At 42.0% G+C, this 17,504-nt stretch overlaps 3 protein-coding genes across 4 annotated transcripts; 1 reads left to right on the top strand and 2 right to left on the bottom strand.

The window, feature by feature from the left end:
* Positions 1 to 45: 45 nt before the first annotated feature.
* aanat2 (arylalkylamine N-acetyltransferase 2) lies at positions 46 to 1,469 on the bottom strand. The gene is made up of 3 exons (XM_084571481.1): positions 1,114 to 1,469; positions 734 to 888; positions 46 to 615 (listed from the first exon to the last, which is right to left on the bottom strand). Exons 1-3 carry the CDS (start codon positions 1,277 to 1,279, stop codon positions 310 to 312), a joined length of 627 nt encoding a protein of 208 aa, XP_084427607.1. The 5' UTR covers positions 1,280 to 1,469; the 3' UTR covers positions 46 to 309.
* Positions 1,470 to 4,528: 3,059 nt separating this feature from the next.
* mgrn1b (mahogunin, ring finger 1b) lies at positions 4,529 to 11,546 on the bottom strand. Of its 2 annotated transcripts, XM_084571050.1 has the most exons (17): positions 11,206 to 11,546; positions 10,295 to 10,413; positions 10,108 to 10,196; positions 9,887 to 10,033; positions 9,253 to 9,370; positions 9,055 to 9,121; positions 8,874 to 8,917; positions 8,727 to 8,774; positions 8,423 to 8,491; positions 8,166 to 8,325; positions 7,928 to 8,037; positions 7,608 to 7,819; positions 7,287 to 7,398; positions 7,161 to 7,206; positions 6,968 to 7,072; positions 6,587 to 6,632; positions 4,529 to 6,332 (listed from the first exon to the last, which is right to left on the bottom strand). In XM_084571050.1, the coding sequence occupies exons 1-16, from the start codon at positions 11,291 to 11,293 to the stop codon at positions 6,592 to 6,594; spliced, it is 1,575 nt and encodes a 524-aa protein (XP_084427176.1). In that variant the 5' UTR covers positions 11,294 to 11,546; the 3' UTR covers positions 4,529 to 6,332; positions 6,587 to 6,591. The 2 variants fall into 2 exon arrangements, with proteins under 2 accessions (XP_084427176.1, XP_084427175.1); XM_084571049.1 differs by lacking the exon at positions 6,587 to 6,632.
* Positions 11,547 to 12,780: 1,234 nt separating this feature from the next.
* Positions 12,781 to 17,504, top strand: cdip1 (cell death-inducing p53 target 1). The gene is made up of 6 exons (XM_084571051.1): positions 12,781 to 12,889; positions 13,741 to 13,800; positions 14,464 to 14,615; positions 15,159 to 15,317; positions 15,559 to 15,835; positions 17,364 to 17,504. The coding sequence occupies exons 3-6, from the start codon at positions 14,540 to 14,542 to the stop codon at positions 17,473 to 17,475; spliced, it is 624 nt and encodes a 207-aa protein (XP_084427177.1). The 5' UTR covers positions 12,781 to 12,889; positions 13,741 to 13,800; positions 14,464 to 14,539; the 3' UTR covers positions 17,476 to 17,504.

The raw sequence follows: 17,504 nt of genomic DNA, 5'->3' as shown, positions 1-17,504 counted from the left end.
CACAACACAGAGCTCACAAAGCTGATATGCTACTGGTAACTGGAGAAATATGAAATTAAGAAATTATTAACTGCAGGAGAAAAAAAAAAAACTGTTTTTTTTTGTGGCTTAAAGAAGTGAACACACTCTTGGTGCGCTCTATCACAAAAACCTCGCTTCTTGTTCAGTGGTTCCAGAGCGACACTGACATTTGGATGCTGAACCCAGGCACACTGTCCCTTTTATCTGTCCATCTGCTGTTTTGTTTATCTTTCAATGTTTATCCTGAGTCCATGTTAGAGGTGACTAATTGGAAGCGGGGTCGAGGGACTAGCAGCCGCTGTTCCGCCGTGCATACGCCTGTCCATCGACTGTGTACTCCATCTCTAGGAAGTTCATGTTAGATACGGAGATGGCTGATGGCCCTTTCTCTTTGAAGCCGGCCTTGAGGTAGAACGGCACCAGGAAGTCTTCACAAATCAGCAGGGCTCGGCGGAGGCCCGGTACACAGCGCAGATACTGCAAGTAACGCCACAAGAGGACGGAGCCTTTGCCCTGCTGGCGACAGTGGCGGTGCACGGACAGCACATGGATGTGCACAGTGGAACTGTCTGGGACATGTTGAGTCATGGCCTCCTGGAAGAGATTAATATAAACATATTATAAGCCACAAACGTTACACCCAGTTTGGGAAACTCTCATAGAGTTACAGAGTTTGTCATATTGCACTCTTAGATTTTCTTAGTGTCAATACCTGCGAAAGCCTCTCTTTGTCCCAGCCAGAGCCAATGATGAATGCTACCAGTTGTCCTTCTTCAAACCAGCCCAGGGATAGCTCAGGGCAATGACCCAGGAAATTAAGCACTTCATCCAGTGTAAGCGGACACTCTCCGGACACCGAGATGAATGCTGGGAGGTGAAAAGACACGTTAAGATCCGTCAGTTTTGTGAGAGCAATGATAATGAGAATATGAAAGAAATGTGTTCTCTCAAGTTTAAACTTCCATGAAATCAGAAATACAATACACAAATATACCTTAACGAAAATCAGTCTTACATATTGACAGACCACGTGTAGTATATATTAGATTAGTTCTATGGTTTGTAATGTTAAATAGTAGAAGCTACACGTACCTTCTCTTTCAATCTCAAACACGCTGATGGCATCTTGGGGTGTAAGGTTCCTGAACTCGCTGGCAGGGAGTGTGTGTCGTCTCTGTTGCAGAGATCTGACCACTCTGACAGGCTTCTTTTGGAAGAAGGGCTTGAGGAACGGTGAGCCGCTGACCTGTTGTGTCATGGTACCTCAATGCAGCAAGGACTGGAGGTTCTGATTATTTCACAGGGCTCCTCTTCTTGATCCTTCTTCACCAGTCTATGCTATCTCCTTCTGTAAAAGTTCTATTCTGATGACATCAATGACGAAGCCAAAGCCTGCAAACAAAACTTCTCCAGCCCTCTGTTTGTCCCGCAGGTCTGACTGATCTAAGTATCCTCCGCGGGGAAGGTGCTGATCTTCCTGCCTATCCAGCTCTCTCCTCCTCCTCTCCTTTCTATCTGATCTCATCCTGCAAAGTGGTTGTCTCAAAGTAGGATTGCTGTCCGTGCACGTGTCTCCAAAGTCTCTAAATCCCCTGATTTGTCCCCTGACAGTCATTTTGTTCTTGGCATATTTCCTATTGGATTACACATGCTGGTTCAGGGACATACAAAACTGTAGTTGCAGCAATTCTAGGTGCAGACACAGTTTCAACACACATTCTTGTTAGCCACATGTCAGGACAGTTATAGCAATATTTTGTTTATCTTTCACACCTTAACTAATAAAATGCTTGGTATTTTCATTCATTTATTCTTTTGGTAGAAGTTGGATTTATGCTATTACAGTTGGGAACACCTAAATCTGACTAATTACATAACTGTACATTTGCAATCGACATATAAAATGACATATTAGGTCATATCATTTTTTACCTGGAACACATATTATTAACACATGCACATTAATAGTGTACTTGTCCAGGCAGCTGTGTGTTGTTTCAGGATTGGTATGAGTGAGACATGGTGCGACTGGACTATACACGTTTTCAGAGATCAAGGGCGTGTGGGCTGATTTAACTGTACTAAATGAGGAGGGGGATTTGTGTGGATTGCTGATGGGATGATTTCATTCCTTATAGAGATTTAGCGCAGGCTAATTAAATGAGGGAGCACTTGCTTTGACTGGCCCGTGGTAAACCTGTTTACACAGACTCGTCTGGCACATTTTAATTGCTATGGGCAATTTTTAATTCGCTATGAATACAATTTCTTCATCTACTGAAAGATGATCCCAATGCTCTATATAGTACATAATCATCTATTTATTTTATTTTTAATACATTCTGTGTGTGGATTTCAACCTTAAAATACTATTTAGGTACAGAGGGTCTTTATCTGACCTGTTTTTTAAACTGGTCTTAGATTATTTTTCTGCAGCCGAACAGAATTCACACCACCAGCGTCTGGCTTCAGGCTTAGCCCTAATATTTTTGTACTGTAGTCTCAAACCAAAACAGAGTTGTTTGAGGGATTAGTGTTTCACCCCGCTGTTTGCTTTGGCCTTGAAATACAGTGATGTGAGAGGGAAATCTCCTTTGTTTCAAGCATGTTATCAGGACAGCTGACCGATCACAAATACGCTGCTGATGAGATCCTTGAATGTAAGGGACAATCACATAGGTGGCTGTCCAGGACCTTTTCTGACCTTGAATTCAATCAATCCGTACGGCTTGAGAGCGGAAGTCTTTGAAGTAATACCCTTTAGCCGCTTTAAACAAACAGTTACAGCCAATAAAATTAGAGCGATAAGACTTGAGGATCCTAGAAATCTTGTTTTGCAGACCAGTTTAAATACAAATTAGGAATGAAGACAGAACAGGTTCTTAGGTCTGTGAACATATGAGACCTGATTAAACTCTGACTTTGTGTGTGTGTGTGTGTGTGTAGTTTAACCTCACCCGCCGACCTTTTCAAGCTCGGAGTGTCAAAGATCTAATCGCAGTGCGTGCGAGTGTATCCTGGCACACACATTTCTTGGACTGTATTATGTTTTTACAGGCAGGCTCACAACCACAGTGTAAGTGAATCCTCATTAAACTTTACAGTGGTTTACACCTGTTGGTTCAAGTGAGCAACAGTTAATCATAACCGCTGGGGAATGCCATCGCTGTCATCGGCTTTGTGTGATATGTAGCTGGTAAAATACATCCTGAAGGGAACTGTCATACATAAATTGGCTCGTGGATCGGCCTTTCTGTAGTGTACTCCATGTGTTTGCTTCAAAATGAAATCACACTTTATGCAGTAGACCGCACATAGGGAATAAGACACTTCCAGTCGTGTATGTGTGTGTGTCTTCTGTTTTAAAAACTTGGCTCTACCTGCAACACACAATCTCTTGTAACCCAGCAAAAAAATAAAACATATAATAGGAATTTGTCACATTTTAAAGGACCAAGCTACAATATTTATAACATATACTGTAAATTACAGTTAAATCATACGTATTCCATGTAATCATTTTCTACGGTGCAAATATTTCTGATATAAACAAAAAAAATTAAAAATGTGAGCATGAACTCAAATTGCCTAGAATTCCTCCATGCATTAAAAGCAGATGCTGCAGATGTATGCTAGCAGGTTGCAACCTTGTGCCTTCAATTTTGGTAAATGGGGCAACCTCTGGTTCACATTTGGAACACAGATTGAGCCTTTAAAACTAAAATAAGCACACAGATGTATGTGCTTGTATTTGTTATTGCCCTTCTTTCCTCAAATTAAATAAATGAAGCGCTCATGTTTTTCCTTTAAGCCCTGGGGAACATTTGGTATGAATTACAATCTATCTACAACTTAAAGCCCTGTTTGAACGCATACGTTTTTTTTAGACCAAAACTGAGATATTAATCTCAATGTCAGAGGTTTCGGGTAGAAAATTAACTTGCCTTCATGGTTTCACTGCAGTCCATGGTCCGTTTATTGCATGCAATTAAAACTGCATTGGGACAGAAACGTACAGTTGCCTGCGTGGCCAGCAGAGGGCAGTGTTTATCCTGACAGACGCATCATCATCAGGTATCTACACAGGCTCAAAGCATCTGTAGGGAATAAGTCTGATAAATTGGTTATTTTTCAGTACTTTTCACTTTGAAATGAATCTGTGTCTGTCAAAAAGAAAAGAAAACGAGTCTTTTCACAGACACTTTTTTTTGGGCTTACTTTTACCCAGTAATTTTTACTTTGAATACTTTTCTCCCTTGCTGGGTATCGACACTTGGCACATTCCACCAACCGGTCACTACTAAGTATTATGATGACTGTTCATACAGTAGATAATAATAAAAATATAATGTCTTTTTTCAAAAGAAAGAGAACATTTCCCTTTGAGCGGTCTTCACACTCCAAGTTTAGGTCCAATGTAGTACTTCCACCTGATGTGTCATTGAGACAGAATCTAACTTTCATACCAGAAATATTTATATAAATACTGTGATGGATCAGAAAACAGTTAGTAGTTGTAGTACTGGATCTTTGTTCTTTATTGTTATACACATGCTGCTGTACACACGAGGAGAGACAGGTATTGATTCTACAGAGAGCCACAAACCACCTACTGTGGAGTTATCCTGGATACCAGGTCAATAGTGGTCAGAACAGGAAGGCACAGTGTCAAGTTGAAATGGCACAGAAGGGGGGGTTAACGACAAAATAAGCACATTACTTAAAAGCAGTGAGAGGCTTGAACCTCCACAAATTCACATGCAAATGCGAGCCCAGTTATTGAAATGCAACGTCTGCACCTATTGCATCGGATGTGTTCCTTCCAATAACACGTACAAGAATCCACTTAAACCTAAGTACTAATATTTAATGCATAACTGACACATGGCCGTAACATAGTGAATGAACAGTTCAGTTGAATATTGCTCAATAACAATAACGAGATATATTTTTCCAGTAGCGTGAAGTTTGCGATAGAAAAAAGGCTCTGTACATCGGCATCAAAAAATCCTGTCTATGGGCTGTAACTGTTGTATGTTGTAGTAATTTTAAGAACACTAACGTCCATTGCAACAAGCAGGCAGCCATATTACTTCAAGGCACATATAGATCTATATGCATGGTGCTACTCATACAGGACCAAGGTAAGTAAAGGCGCAGCAGCCACACAAACACGTGACTCCTTTCTTTTTTCTTTTTTCTTTTTTTGCAGCCACATCACATAAGCGGACACCGGCGTCGCCACGAAAAAGACTGTACAGAGATCTGCCACATCTACGACAAGCACGCTTACTGTGCCACACTACGTCAGCATACATGTAGATGGAGAATCTATGCTTGTTGCAGGCTTTAGCCATCTTTGAGTTCAGCTGTTAAGAGTGTGAGTCTGTAGCTCTTATTGATTATCTTAAATAATGTGCATGTTAACTGAATCTAGTTACGTAGCTTAAGTTTCAGGATTTGTTTTCTATATAATACGCAAGTGTACAATTTTAGGAGGAACTACATAGAATTCTAGTAGTTATTATACATAGATATCACGTCATTTGAAGTAATAAAACAGACGTATCATTGTTTAAAACAGCAGACAGCTTAAACTAACCTCATTATATACTTTTGTTATAAGGAATGGATTTTGTCAGTGCAAAATCACTTCACTTTCTACACAAAGACACACCGTATATAAAGCAAATCAAACTGACAGGGAAACAATCCTCAAGTTATTATGCCTAATGTGGTATCTGATATCTGAGAACAAACCATGTTTTATAAATTCTTCTCAATTTAGTGTCAAGAAATTGATAGAGAGTTAATTCAAAGTAAGTGTGCTTAAAGGCACCGCCATGAAAGGCAGCGAAAAATCTCTGGAACTGACGTTATTAAGACTTTAACTCTGGTCGAGAGACACGCATGACGTGAGAGCTAATGAAATGTTTTCAAAGCTGGGGAAACAATATATTTCTTAAACATCAGTCATAAGAGTAAGGTAACAAAAACATCCTTGCCGCAGTCAAATTTCATTTGTAATGTCGAGAGACACTGATGGAATTAACAGAGTCCGCCCTCGTCCTTCCTTACTTGGCCGTTGTCGGCTGTAATCACACAAGCAGAAGACTGGGCTGGCTGGCTGGAGGGGGAGGTGGGGGTAGAAGGAAGGAATGGAGTGAATGATCTTTGTGAAGAAAAGCTGGATCAGAGTCAGGGGTTGAGGTGTTCATCTTCCATATGAAGGCTGCTCGTGGGAGACAGGAGAGGCTGGCTGGAGCAGTTTGTGCTCTGACTTTTCAGGCTTTCTGTTGACTCTGAAGAACCTGGAGAGAAACAATCAACCCATAAGACGCATGGCTCAAAGGGAAGCCTCCTGTCAGACGTTCAGTCAAAGAAGAAACCGTCTACTCTCGACTAGTCTGGCATTTAAAACTTGCTTTTAACACATCACATTCTCTGCTTGATCTTTTTTTTTTTCCTAGCTGCAATAGATATCAGTGAATAAGGAGAACCAGATTCAGAGAGAGCAGTAGCGCTCATACACAGAGAAGCAGAGCAGACAGGAAAGCCTACATACCACAGTTATTCCTCCAAACCAATAGAGCAGGAATCGGGACCTAGAGCTGCCCAAAGTGAGGAGGTACAGAGAGACATGATGACAGGGAATACAAGAAGAGTGTTAGGAAACACACAGAAGCACGGGTTAGAGGCAAAGCACAGGAAATGACAGCCTGAAAGTCTCGGATCACAGAAGACAGACACATCAGAATGGAGATTTACCATGTAGTAAAGAGCACAAAGTAAACAAGAGGCAGACAATAATGTCTGTTTTAGGTGCTGCAGTGCACCTGCAGTGCGCTAATACATATCCCATTTCTTTCATTCCTTTCCTGGTTAGAGAAGCTCAGAGATGATGATGATGATATCTGTTCATCGTTCCGGAGCGCAGCATTCTCACCTGGCAGAGACAGGTCACCCGGAGGGTCGCTCTCTGTTTTGGTCAAGCTGCTGTGTTCACTGCTGCAGTCCTGCAGGATGTCTCCTCCAGAGTGCATCCTGTCCTCTGTCCAATCCAGAAGACAAAAACGACATCAAACCTCCACACATAATATGGGCTGCGTGTTCACTGACTGCATGAACATGAAACTCACCATCATCTGGAGAAAGGGATTCTGCCACGTCCTCGGTCGCTGTGGCCTGGGAGAAAAAGGAGAAAACGTTTTTTTGCCTGCACCGGAGAGGAAGTTTAAATGTCAGATAGAGGAGTGGCAGCTTACGTCTGTGGGGGCAGGGCTGCTGGACAGCATCGTGTGTGGCTGAGCATCTGACATCTCTGACAGCTTCTCCTCATCCTCCTCCTGGATGGGAGACGATGGAGATCTGAGGGTGCTGGAGGAGAGGCAAGGTAGATAGATTAACAACTGGGAAAAAAACAATTGAACCCCACAGCATTGTCAGAAAAGTGTTAAGGCCGATTACTGACAAATCCCGATGGAATATGAAGCTTAACATTTAATCCAATATTCTATCCTAACCAGATGACATGAAGTAATGGTTTTATGCGCATGTATATGCAAACATTTTCACTGTCAGGTTACCTGTCAGGAGACTTGCTGACTTTGCCTTTCTGCAGACTTCCATCACTTAAATGTTCTGGAGAGCTCAGCTGTCTGTTGTCCCCTCCCAGGCCACCCGAGAAGTTGATTTCATCATAGAGGGGAGCAGATGGGATGGCAGGAGACACACGCAGGCCATTCAGAGCCTCCAACAGCGAGATAGGTTCAAAGCCCGGAGGAACCGAGTCAGAGCTCTGCAAATAGAGCAATAAAAAAGATGTCATGCAGCCCCATCTCTATTAAGTTCCAGCTGTGTGGAATGAATTTGAACGGATTATTCAAAAGATGCACATGAAACATACCGAGTGCTCGTCATGGTCCATAGTCTGAGCCAGAACGGGACTGAAGGACACAGGAGAAAGAGCGCCAGGCTTTTTCCTCACAGCTCTGATCTGCAGCAAGGCTCTGAAGGCTGGTTAGGGGAAACGAAGGTTACATTAAACGCAACAATAACACCCTTATGGCTGTAACTGCTCTTAAACATCATCATTAAATTCCCCAAAGAACGCTACGTAATTAATATAAAGTAGTGCTTCTTACGCAGCCTGCAGATGGGACAGTTGTTGGCCTGGTAGCGCAGAGTGTCTGCACAGGAGTTGCAGAGACACAAATGTCTGCAGGGCAGGATGAGTGTGTCTCGCAGGTCAGACAAACAGACGACACACTCGTTGCTGTTGTCACTGTTCTCGTCATCGGATGGCTACGGGGAAAAAAAAATAAAAAATGAATGAACATAAGCCACACAAACAAACACACGGCTACAGCACAATAATGGATGGGAATATTTTCACTAGAACCTTGGTTTCTTGGTTGTTTTTGTTCTCAATCCCATAGATCTCCTGTAAGAGGTAGCTCACACGGTCCACCTACAAAAGTTAAAGGAGCAGACATTTAACGTCCACATTAATATTTTTTTTTTTTTTAATGCACTTAGAAAAGAATCATAGTCCCACAAAATTTTCCTTCACATGCACATAATCATTGTATCAAGATGAACAAGATGTCCAACCCCAACATGTTATAAAGTACACTCCATTATTCACATCAATAACCGGGTAAATAGCAAAGGTCAGTACTGAAATAAAACATTCATGAACCTACAATTTGCTTCTGCTTCAGGGGCTTGACGGAGAAACTGCCATCAACGTGCTGGAGATAAAAAGAGACATGTTTCAGCTCACATCAAAACTGTTTCGTTTTTACAGACTACACTCACTCATTCATTCATTCACTGGGACGCATACGTACTCTTTCAAAGGCTGCCAATAGTACATGGGCATGTCCAAGGCAATCTTGAAAAAAAAAAAAGGTACAAGAATCTTAGTATTAGGTTCTAGTCGTTAGTATTAGTGCAATTCATTTGACCTGTTAAAGGTAGTCTCAACAGAAAAGACGTGTCATGATTGCGGTGCAGCTCGAGGTGACCTACCGTCCCCTTCATCAACCATGGCTTGGATCACCATAGGAAACACTCCTCGGTCGAGGTCAAAGTTCAGCTACAAAGAGAAAATACAGATATATTTAATTACGTGCAGCCATGAATGAATAAACGAGTTGCGAACATCCCTAATTTCCCCACGGGGATGAATAAAGTCCTATCTTATCTTATCTTATCTTATATACTCACATCTTCCTCTTTCCACTCGCTGAAGTCAATTTTAAAAGACGGCATGGAGAACTGTTGGCTCACCCCCCGCTTGTAATGCACGGTTTCAGAGGCCATTGATGGATCCTTTGGACTGTACCTGGAAATGACGAAGAGAAGAGAAGAGAAGAGCTCTCAGCGTACGGGAAGATGAAAGATTCTGGCACCGAAGTAAAAAACAATGTGTTTATCAAAGACATGAAGAGGGGAGCCATCATTCCAGCTTGTTTTGACATTTAGACAAATCTTTAACTAATCAATACGTTCACTAGTGTCACAAAAACGACCTCTCTGATTCTGGTAAAACATTTCATCTTCTTAGTCTCATCATAAGGTGGCTATTACTTTCATCTCTCTCTGTCTTATCTACAGTATCCATGGTGACTGATGGTTGCTAAGGACCCATCGTATCTATTCTAGACTTTGCGCTCCAAGGCTCGAGGCTCACCCCTCATAAAAATGTGGTTTACACGTCTCTGGCAGCGAGATGCAGCACTAAGATGTGTCAGACAGAATAAGATAAACAACAAAGGGCCAGCCCATTTTCTGATTGGGTTACAAACATGTCAACCTTCATCATCATTCTGTAAAATGAGAAAAGGTTAAGATATCATACACAGCCATCCCGTTGGAGAACTCCTCAAAGGCCTGGCAGTAGAGGGTGATGGCCACCCGAGCATCAGCATCAAAGGTGAACTCCACACCATACTGGACTTTTGGTTTGCCACCGTCCTCCACAGGTGTGTCAGAGTCATCTTTATACCTAGAATCAAGAGGTTTGACAAGCGCTTAGCTTGAGTGCGAGTTGCTATCGTACTCTTGTGTCACTTTCTTTACCTGACCAAACGCAGAGAGTCCTTTCTGATGTTGACCAGGCTCCTCAGGGTTTTCACAGGCTCGTGGGGCGCAGGTGTCACATACGGAAACTGGAGGAAGACGAAGCCAAATGAGCGACGACATTTGACACAGATCAGTCAGAGGGCATGTAGAACTGCATCACAGTAGCTGTGCTGAAGTTTCTAACCTGCACTGGCCTATTTCCAAGAAAATTCAGGTCCATGTTTTCGCCAAAAAGGTATCCTTCTGGATGTGGCGTGTCGAATTTCTCTCCTCCCATGAAGAAGTGGCTGGCAAAGTAATTCCCTGTAAATGAGGGGAGACAAATAAGCTAATTAATAACTGAGGTTATTTTTAGCAGCAAAGGTAGGTTATGTTGAATAATTCAGTCATTTCAGGGACGGGAGTACTGCAGCATCAATGAAACGCCAACTCCTAGAACAACGTTGAACTGGTAGAGATAATATTATGCTTTCAAAGTCTCTGCTCTGTCGTTTTTAAAATGGGATGTAGGTCTAGATTTCAGCCAATGAAAAAATGATGTTAAATAAAGATGGCAATTATTTTTGAATGGGTTTTCCAAACTTTCCAAATCATTTATTGACAAGTTCATATCTTCGCTCTGCACTGTTACTTACTGAAGACATCTTAAAGGTGTCAAACATTATCTTGAACGCCATTAAAATAGTAAACAGCCCAGATAAGTGCGCTTTGTTTGTTTTTAAATTGAAAGCTGAAAGATCTTTAGTATCCCCACTTCGTGTAGCATCGCTTTAATGTGAATAAAATACACAAGAGACCATGATCACGATGCTAAAACTACTTCACAATGTGACGCCTTGATTTAATTTGACAGTCCTCTATATGCGTCCGATACATAACAAAGCTGTGGTAAATGTGACCTCTGGCCAGAACACTGTCAAATTTACATGGGATCAAGGATGTTTACAATCTGTACCGATCTCAATTACTGACGATCGTACACGGAAAAATACATAAAGACCGCAGCTAGCTCACTAGTGCTCTGTGTTATTGTTGTTGTTTGCTTTAGATAAGCCGGACTTTATGAGGACTCTAATTGCACTGTCGATCGCTTACCAGATTTGGGTGGGAATCGATAGGCCGAGTTGGCCTGGATATCGATGTCCTCAACACCAGCGATTCTGCGACTCAGGATGGACCCCATCTTTCTCCGCTGGATCGGCGATGTTAGCTGCAGTTAGCTAAAAGCTAACGACGCGTCAGCAGCTCCTATTAACACTAACCTGGGCCTACGCCGACGCCCAAATAAATACAGAAGCTACCAAAAATAAAAAAATAAAACTTCGGCTAGTTTAACATTTTAAACGCTGTGTTTATCGTCAGCTTTGCTGCGAAGAAGCAGGAAGCAGAACGAAGGGAGCTGTTGTTTTGCCAGAGACGTGCTAACGTAGCAGGGAGTCAACCTGATTGGCTGTCTCCAGGCTTCTCCAGAAATGCAGGGCGTTCGCTTTGTGTGAAGGGACCGCCCGGAGAGAAGCACGGAGCTAATTAAGTCAGGTCAGCAGGGGGAAGAGGTCAGCGGACGGTTAACGTGGCAACAATTAAAAATAACTGTAAAGTAAAATAAAAATGCTAACGCATGAATAGTAGATTAAGGTCTGATGACATTGCATTACAAAGTAACAATGTGGAAAGTAATTTAATGTCCAAGCTAGCTAGTGCTCTTTTTCATGAGTGGCACATCAAAATAAAATAAATGTAATTACATATACTGAATTGGAAGATTATTTTTTTTTCTATGCTCATCTGTGAATAATAACAACTAAATTAAATTTAAAAATGTATATCGTTTCGGTTAAATGATTTTATTTTTAAAGTATTTACCGGAAGTATTTGTCATCAATGTTTCATATCTGCATTGTTGCTAATTTTACCAATTTCAATGTGCAGTTTCTCGTCGTGGCCACTAGAGGGCGGAAACACACTGGTGATTCGGATTCTCCGTGCTCCTCGAATCTTCTGGTGGTGACTAGATCAAACCGAACTGCTCTGTCACTGTTCAGTACTAACATGCACAGTTAAACGTTATAAGGTTAACGTCTCATACAGTGAAGAAATGCAATATGCTACATACAGCATTAATTAAAAAATAAATTCACAATGACGATTATTACACATAACTCTAATTAATGACAAAACAATTAATGTACACAATAAATTAAAGTTAATAAAAGCCACAGAAGTAGCTTTAACAGCATCAGCAACCATTGTTTTAACAGAGCCGTTTTAATAACGTTTGAACATCATTCTACCTGGCATAACACTTCCGGTAAATACTTTCAAAATAAATATTCGTATTTCTGTTTATATATATATATATATATATATCATATACATGTCAGTTAGCTAATAACACACACACACACGTCACACACACACACACACACACACACACACATATATATATATATATGGTTATTTTAAACTTGTTTTCGTTACATTATTTTAAACGCAACTTAATAATAATAATAATTTTAAAAAACTATAATGTATGTATATAACCCGTTTTACTGCCTTGACAATGAAATTGAAGTTGTTTCTGGTGAGTTTTAGTGTTTCACGAGACTGATGAAATCACTCATTTGTCTCCTGTCCATTTATGCATGAATACATCATGATTAATGACGTCAGGCGTAAATCCGTCTCAGCGGATGTTGACTCTCCTCAGGAGAGTCGGGGGCTGCTAACGTCAAACAACTTCAGACACACCGCGAGCTGCCGCCGTTTCTCCCACAACCAGGTAATTTGTCTTCTCCCCACGTTGACAGCTGCTTCATTACATTCGCAAACAGGGAAAGCTTTCCCCTCACCTGCTGACATGTTTACTCCTTTAACTGGCTGCACGTTCAATCTGTTGTTTCTGTGTCAAGAATGGCGACGCTAGCTAGCTGGCTAGCTAACTGGCTGGCTGCCGTTAGCTAGCTATCATCGTTAGCGCGGTGTGTGTGGTGTTTTCTGTTGCTGAACAAACACATTGCTGTCTTAAATGCAACCCTCGACCCGAGGACACACAAACACCATCTTTCCATCGTCCCTCGGAAGATTAAAAAAGATAGGAAACCGGAACGTGTGCGACATGACAGTTAGCTAATAACATCTGTCCGTTACCGCTCTCGTTAGCTACCGTGTCCGTTAATTGTGGGAGTGAGGGAGTCATTCTGTCATATACAATCACCAACAGGTTACGTTAATATCAGAGCTTGCTTACGCTGCCCCCCCATTACGTAACTAAGTTATTCATGGTTAGTTGTGCAAGTGGCTTTCAGCAGGATTAACGGCGATGGGATTTAAAAAAAAAAAAAAAAAAAACATCAGCTAGTTTATGTAGCTCGTAGGTTAGCTGAGAAATTAGCAGCAACTCAACAGCAAACTTAGACATTGTTTCTCATTAAACTAACATTATTATTCATTACTGCCATGGTGTTTCATATGTGTTTTTCCAGCTTTAAACTGCCACACGTGTTACCTTATTGCCACCAGTAGTATCAACATTTCTGGTTACACTTGTAACCTTAAATGTGTGTTCTTACTTCATCCCACAGCATTTTATTTACACTGAGCCTGCCCATTTCTGTTGATCCTTTCCTCCAGGTTGTGGCACATCTGCCAGCTGCCTCTAGTGGACTCTTCCTTTTTTCCCGGCTGCTCCAGGTAAACACCCTGAATAGATTAGCACACGTTCACTGTAATCCGGTGTGTGTTATGCTTTCGCCTATCTGATCTCCCTGAAAGAAAGCACCTCAGGATATTTGATTCACAAACAAATTCTTGGTCCATGGGTCATGCAGTGACATAGTACTTCATGTCCAAACCTCCTTGTAGCTATTTACAGTCGTGTCATCAGAGTGAAAAAATAAACTTGCACATGCCCCTGAGATGTTTGGTGAACACTGCATTATTTAGCCAGGGAGAGAATGACATTTTAGCAGTGGGACTGGACAGAGGAGCTCTCATTTGCCCAAGTTCTCTTGCAGCACCGGTGTTATGAAATGTGTTATGCAAAGTCGGGTTTTACTTAAAGAAAATTGTGAAACGTAAACCGATTCCTGAAGTGTACTGTTTTAATCTTCTGAATTGACACATTTCCTACAACTGATTTTGCGGTTCAGGCAATCCTATAACTCATAGCATCAGAATATGTTAAACGTTGTCAGACAGTGTTCTCCGTCTCTAAGCAGCCTTAAACTTCCTCTTCATTTCACTGCATCAAGTTCTTCATTAACCTCTCTGGCTGTCGTTGGAACATTTGAAGTCTGTGTCAGAGAGTAATGAGCGAAGGGACTCAAACTGTGCTTGTTTTTTTACTTCTTGCAGAGCGAAACTCGACCTATTGGAGCTGTGAGTGGACCTCACGTGTGGACCCATCTGCTTGTTCAGACATCCGGCCATTATGTCCAGTGATCCTCCCCCTCCATACCCTGGAGGCCCCAGTGCTCCTCTCATCGAGGAGAAGAACGGACAGCCTGGTAATAAAGCTTTAACAAGCAGGATGGTGGTTAATGTTCGTGAGCAGCCACAGTGCTGATGCTGATTTAAGATCTGCATTCAGAGTGAGATCTAGTCAACATGAAGTCATGTCCTATAAAAAACTACTCGTGTTATGACAGTTTGTGATGATGGTGATATTGATATGACTGGTTGAAGTTAGCTCCTCATAGACTATGATAGACCAAGCTAGGGTTAAAAAAAGAGAGTGATTAGTGGATGCCCTACTGGGCCACTAGCTGTCTGACAAGATGTCACCCGCTTGCATCAGCTGTGAAGACTTTATTGAAACACTTACTGCTACCATAAAGTATCTTGATTATAAACCACAGAAACAAATATCATTATCAGTTTTAAAGTCACCAGAAGAAGACGTTCCAGTGCATTGACTCAGAATGCATGCTTTAGTGATTCAGTGGTGCATTTTAATCATTTATTTGATAAGAAATATGTCAGTTCGTTGACTCATTGCAGCGCAGAGCTGTCGTCCTCAGTGCCATGTTTGTATGTGTGCTATCTTTCAGGAGCAGTAAGAACTGGTCCTCCACAAGGACAGCCCTTGCCTCCAGACTACGGTCCGCCACCCTATGAGGGCCCACACCCAGGCTTCCTGCCCCCACATGTCCCCGGAGAAGGCCCCATGCCCATGCCTATGCCTATGCCGATGCCTCCACCGCCACAAGGTGCTGCAGACTCTCTGCAAACATAAATCAACACAAAAAGTATCATCATGGTTTTGGTTGGTAGAAGCCAGAAATGTAAAGTTCTCAGTGGGTCTGGCAGTACAAAGAACACTTTCACATCAGTTAACGGCTTTGCTGTTGTTATAATGTTTTGGAGCTTTAAGGTTGTGCAACACACTGAGGCCAGATTAGTTCACTCTACAGTTTAGCCTATGCTAAGATTCATATTCATTCTGTGCAGGTGGCGCCTACCCACCACCGCCGGGTCACTTTCATCACCCTATGCCGGGACACATGGGGCCTGGGCCCAGTCAGTTTGTCCACATGGGAGGTCACACGGCGACCGTCCTCGCTCCTCCAGGAGCAGCCACGACTGTGACCGTACTGCAGGGGGAAATGTTCCAGACCTCGCCGGTGCAGACTGTGTGTCCACACTGTCAGCAGGCAATCGTCACCCGCATCTCCCACGATGTCGGCCTCATGAACACACTCTTCTGCCTCTTCTGCTTCTTTGTAGGGTAAGTAGGCCAAGATTATTATTGTGTCTGTGGTCACTGAGCACCTGTTTCTAGTGCGTGCCTAAACTAGACTAAAGGAGATGATACCTAAAAATGACGCTTTCTATAAAATTAATCTATCAATCTGTAAAATTAATCTTTTACAAATATAGAGATCGTTTTGTGATTCATGCTCCAGTGGTGCATAGTAATGACCTCTTCGTTGGTACAGGATAAATGGCTGCACCGCATGTATGCATTATGGTTGTAGTTCTGCAGCAGTCTATTAGCTGTTCAGTTAAAGCCATCATGAAACAGACTTGCAGAGTGCTATTTGTTTCCACATAACATAAGCATTTGACTGAGAACTCACCACACATTACATGCTCAAGCTGATTGTTTGAGCCAGAAGCACTTCTCATGAAGGAGATGCACATGAGAAGAAAGCGTTTTATTGGATGCAGAATTAGCATCCTGTCTGCAGTAAATGACAAACTCGAAAATAACTCATTCTAGGAACTCCTACAAAATGTTTCAACATAAACTGACCATATAACCCTCATGACGCAAAGATTAAATGCAGGACTGTTGTGTTAGATTGCATTCAGAAGTGTACCTAATGAACTGGCAAATGTGTATATGATGACATTGTTAAAGGGAATCATTTAACACAAGGGAATCTGACCACAGTCTGATTGATTCAACTTCTCCTACCCTCCAAAGAACACAAAGAAAGAAAGAAAGAAAGAAAGAAGAAATATGTCATTCCCTTGATCCCACATGTTCAGATTTATTTTCTGTCTCTCTCTGGAACACATGCTACATCTTTTCTTCACTTTCTTTCTTTTGGGAATACTAAATGTGCAGTGCCGGTGAAACGTTTTTGCGCCCCCTCAGAACTTTCTACATTTCTGCATAAGAATGACTCAAAACATCAGTCCTGAAAGTAAACTAAGAGTATTCAGGAAAACGAGCCGATAAAACATATCTGTGAGTTGCAAAATTAAGTACACTTCTAAGATTACAAGTTAGTTTCAGGGCCAAATTAAAGTCCATCTGTTCAGAAGTGTTGTTGTTGCTGACCTTCACAATATGTTTGTGTACATGAGGTGCTCAACATGGGGGCGGCAGCGTCCTTGTTAGTGTCTGTTTTGATTCATCTGGGCCAGGACGGCCGTCATTGATACACCAGTGAATTCTGACAGGATCCTTCAGTGAACTAAATCTTAAGAGAAACTGGGTCATGCAGCAAGACGACGACTCCAAGCACACAAGGTGTTCTACAGAAGAATGATTAAAGAAGAGCGAACGTTTTGGAATGGCCAAGTCAAAGTCCTGACCTTAATCCAACAGAAACCCATCCACCCCTCAGAACTGAAGCGGTTCTGGACTGAGGAATGGGCTAAAATCTCTCTCAGCCACTGTAGGCGACTGATCAGCAGTTACAGGAAACATGTAATTGCGGTTATCTCTGCACAAGGAGGTCACACCAACCTCACAGATGTGTGATGTGATTGAATTTTCTACTTATTGTGTTTCTGATTCGCAGGTGTGATCTGGGCTGCTGCTTGATTCCCTGTCTGATTGACGACCTCAAGGATGTGACACACACCTGCCCCTACTGTAAGGGCTACATCTACACATACAAGCGTATATGCTAACCACCGACAGCCACGTGCTAAAGAGACAT

This window comes from Chelon labrosus, assembly GCF_963514085.1.
Source record: "Chelon labrosus genome assembly, chromosome: 21".
NCBI lineage: Eukaryota > Metazoa > Chordata > Actinopteri > Mugiliformes > Mugilidae > Chelon > Chelon labrosus.
The sequence above is the reverse complement of the archived record's forward strand: the minus strand, read 5'-3'. Positions and strand labels throughout refer to the sequence as shown.

Excerpts from the sequence above, each read along its gene's own strand:
- aanat2 (XM_084571481.1), bottom strand. The coding sequence starts at position 1,279 with ATGACACAACAGGTCAGCGGCTCACCGTTCCTCAAGCCCTTCTTCCAA. Across the intron at positions 889-1,113 it reads GTTTGAGATTGAAAGAGAAG|CATTCATCTCGGTGTCCGGA; the intron begins GTACGTGTAGCT and ends TTCACCTCCCAG. Across the intron at positions 616-733 it reads ACAAAGAGAGGCTTTCGCAG|GAGGCCATGACTCAACATGT; the intron begins GTATTGACACTA and ends AATCTCTTCCAG.
- mgrn1b (XM_084571049.1), bottom strand. The coding sequence starts at position 11,293 with ATGGGGTCCATCCTGAGTCGCAGAATCGCTGGTGTTGAGGACATCGAT. Across the intron at positions 10,034-10,107 it reads GACTCTCTGCGTTTGGTCAG|GTATAAAGATGACTCTGACA; the intron begins GTAAAGAAAGTG and ends TCTTGATTCTAG. Across the intron at positions 8,775-8,873 it reads TATTGGCAGCCTTTGAAAGA|CACGTTGATGGCAGTTTCTC; the intron begins GTACGTATGCGT and ends TTTTATCTCCAG.
- cdip1 (XM_084571051.1), top strand. The coding sequence starts at position 14,540 with ATGTCCAGTGATCCTCCCCCTCCATACCCTGGAGGCCCCAGTGCTCCT. Across the intron at positions 14,616-15,158 it reads GGAGAAGAACGGACAGCCTG|GAGCAGTAAGAACTGGTCCT; the intron begins GTAATAAAGCTT and ends GCTATCTTTCAG. Across the intron at positions 15,318-15,558 it reads GATGCCTCCACCGCCACAAG|GTGGCGCCTACCCACCACCG; the intron begins GTGCTGCAGACT and ends CATTCTGTGCAG.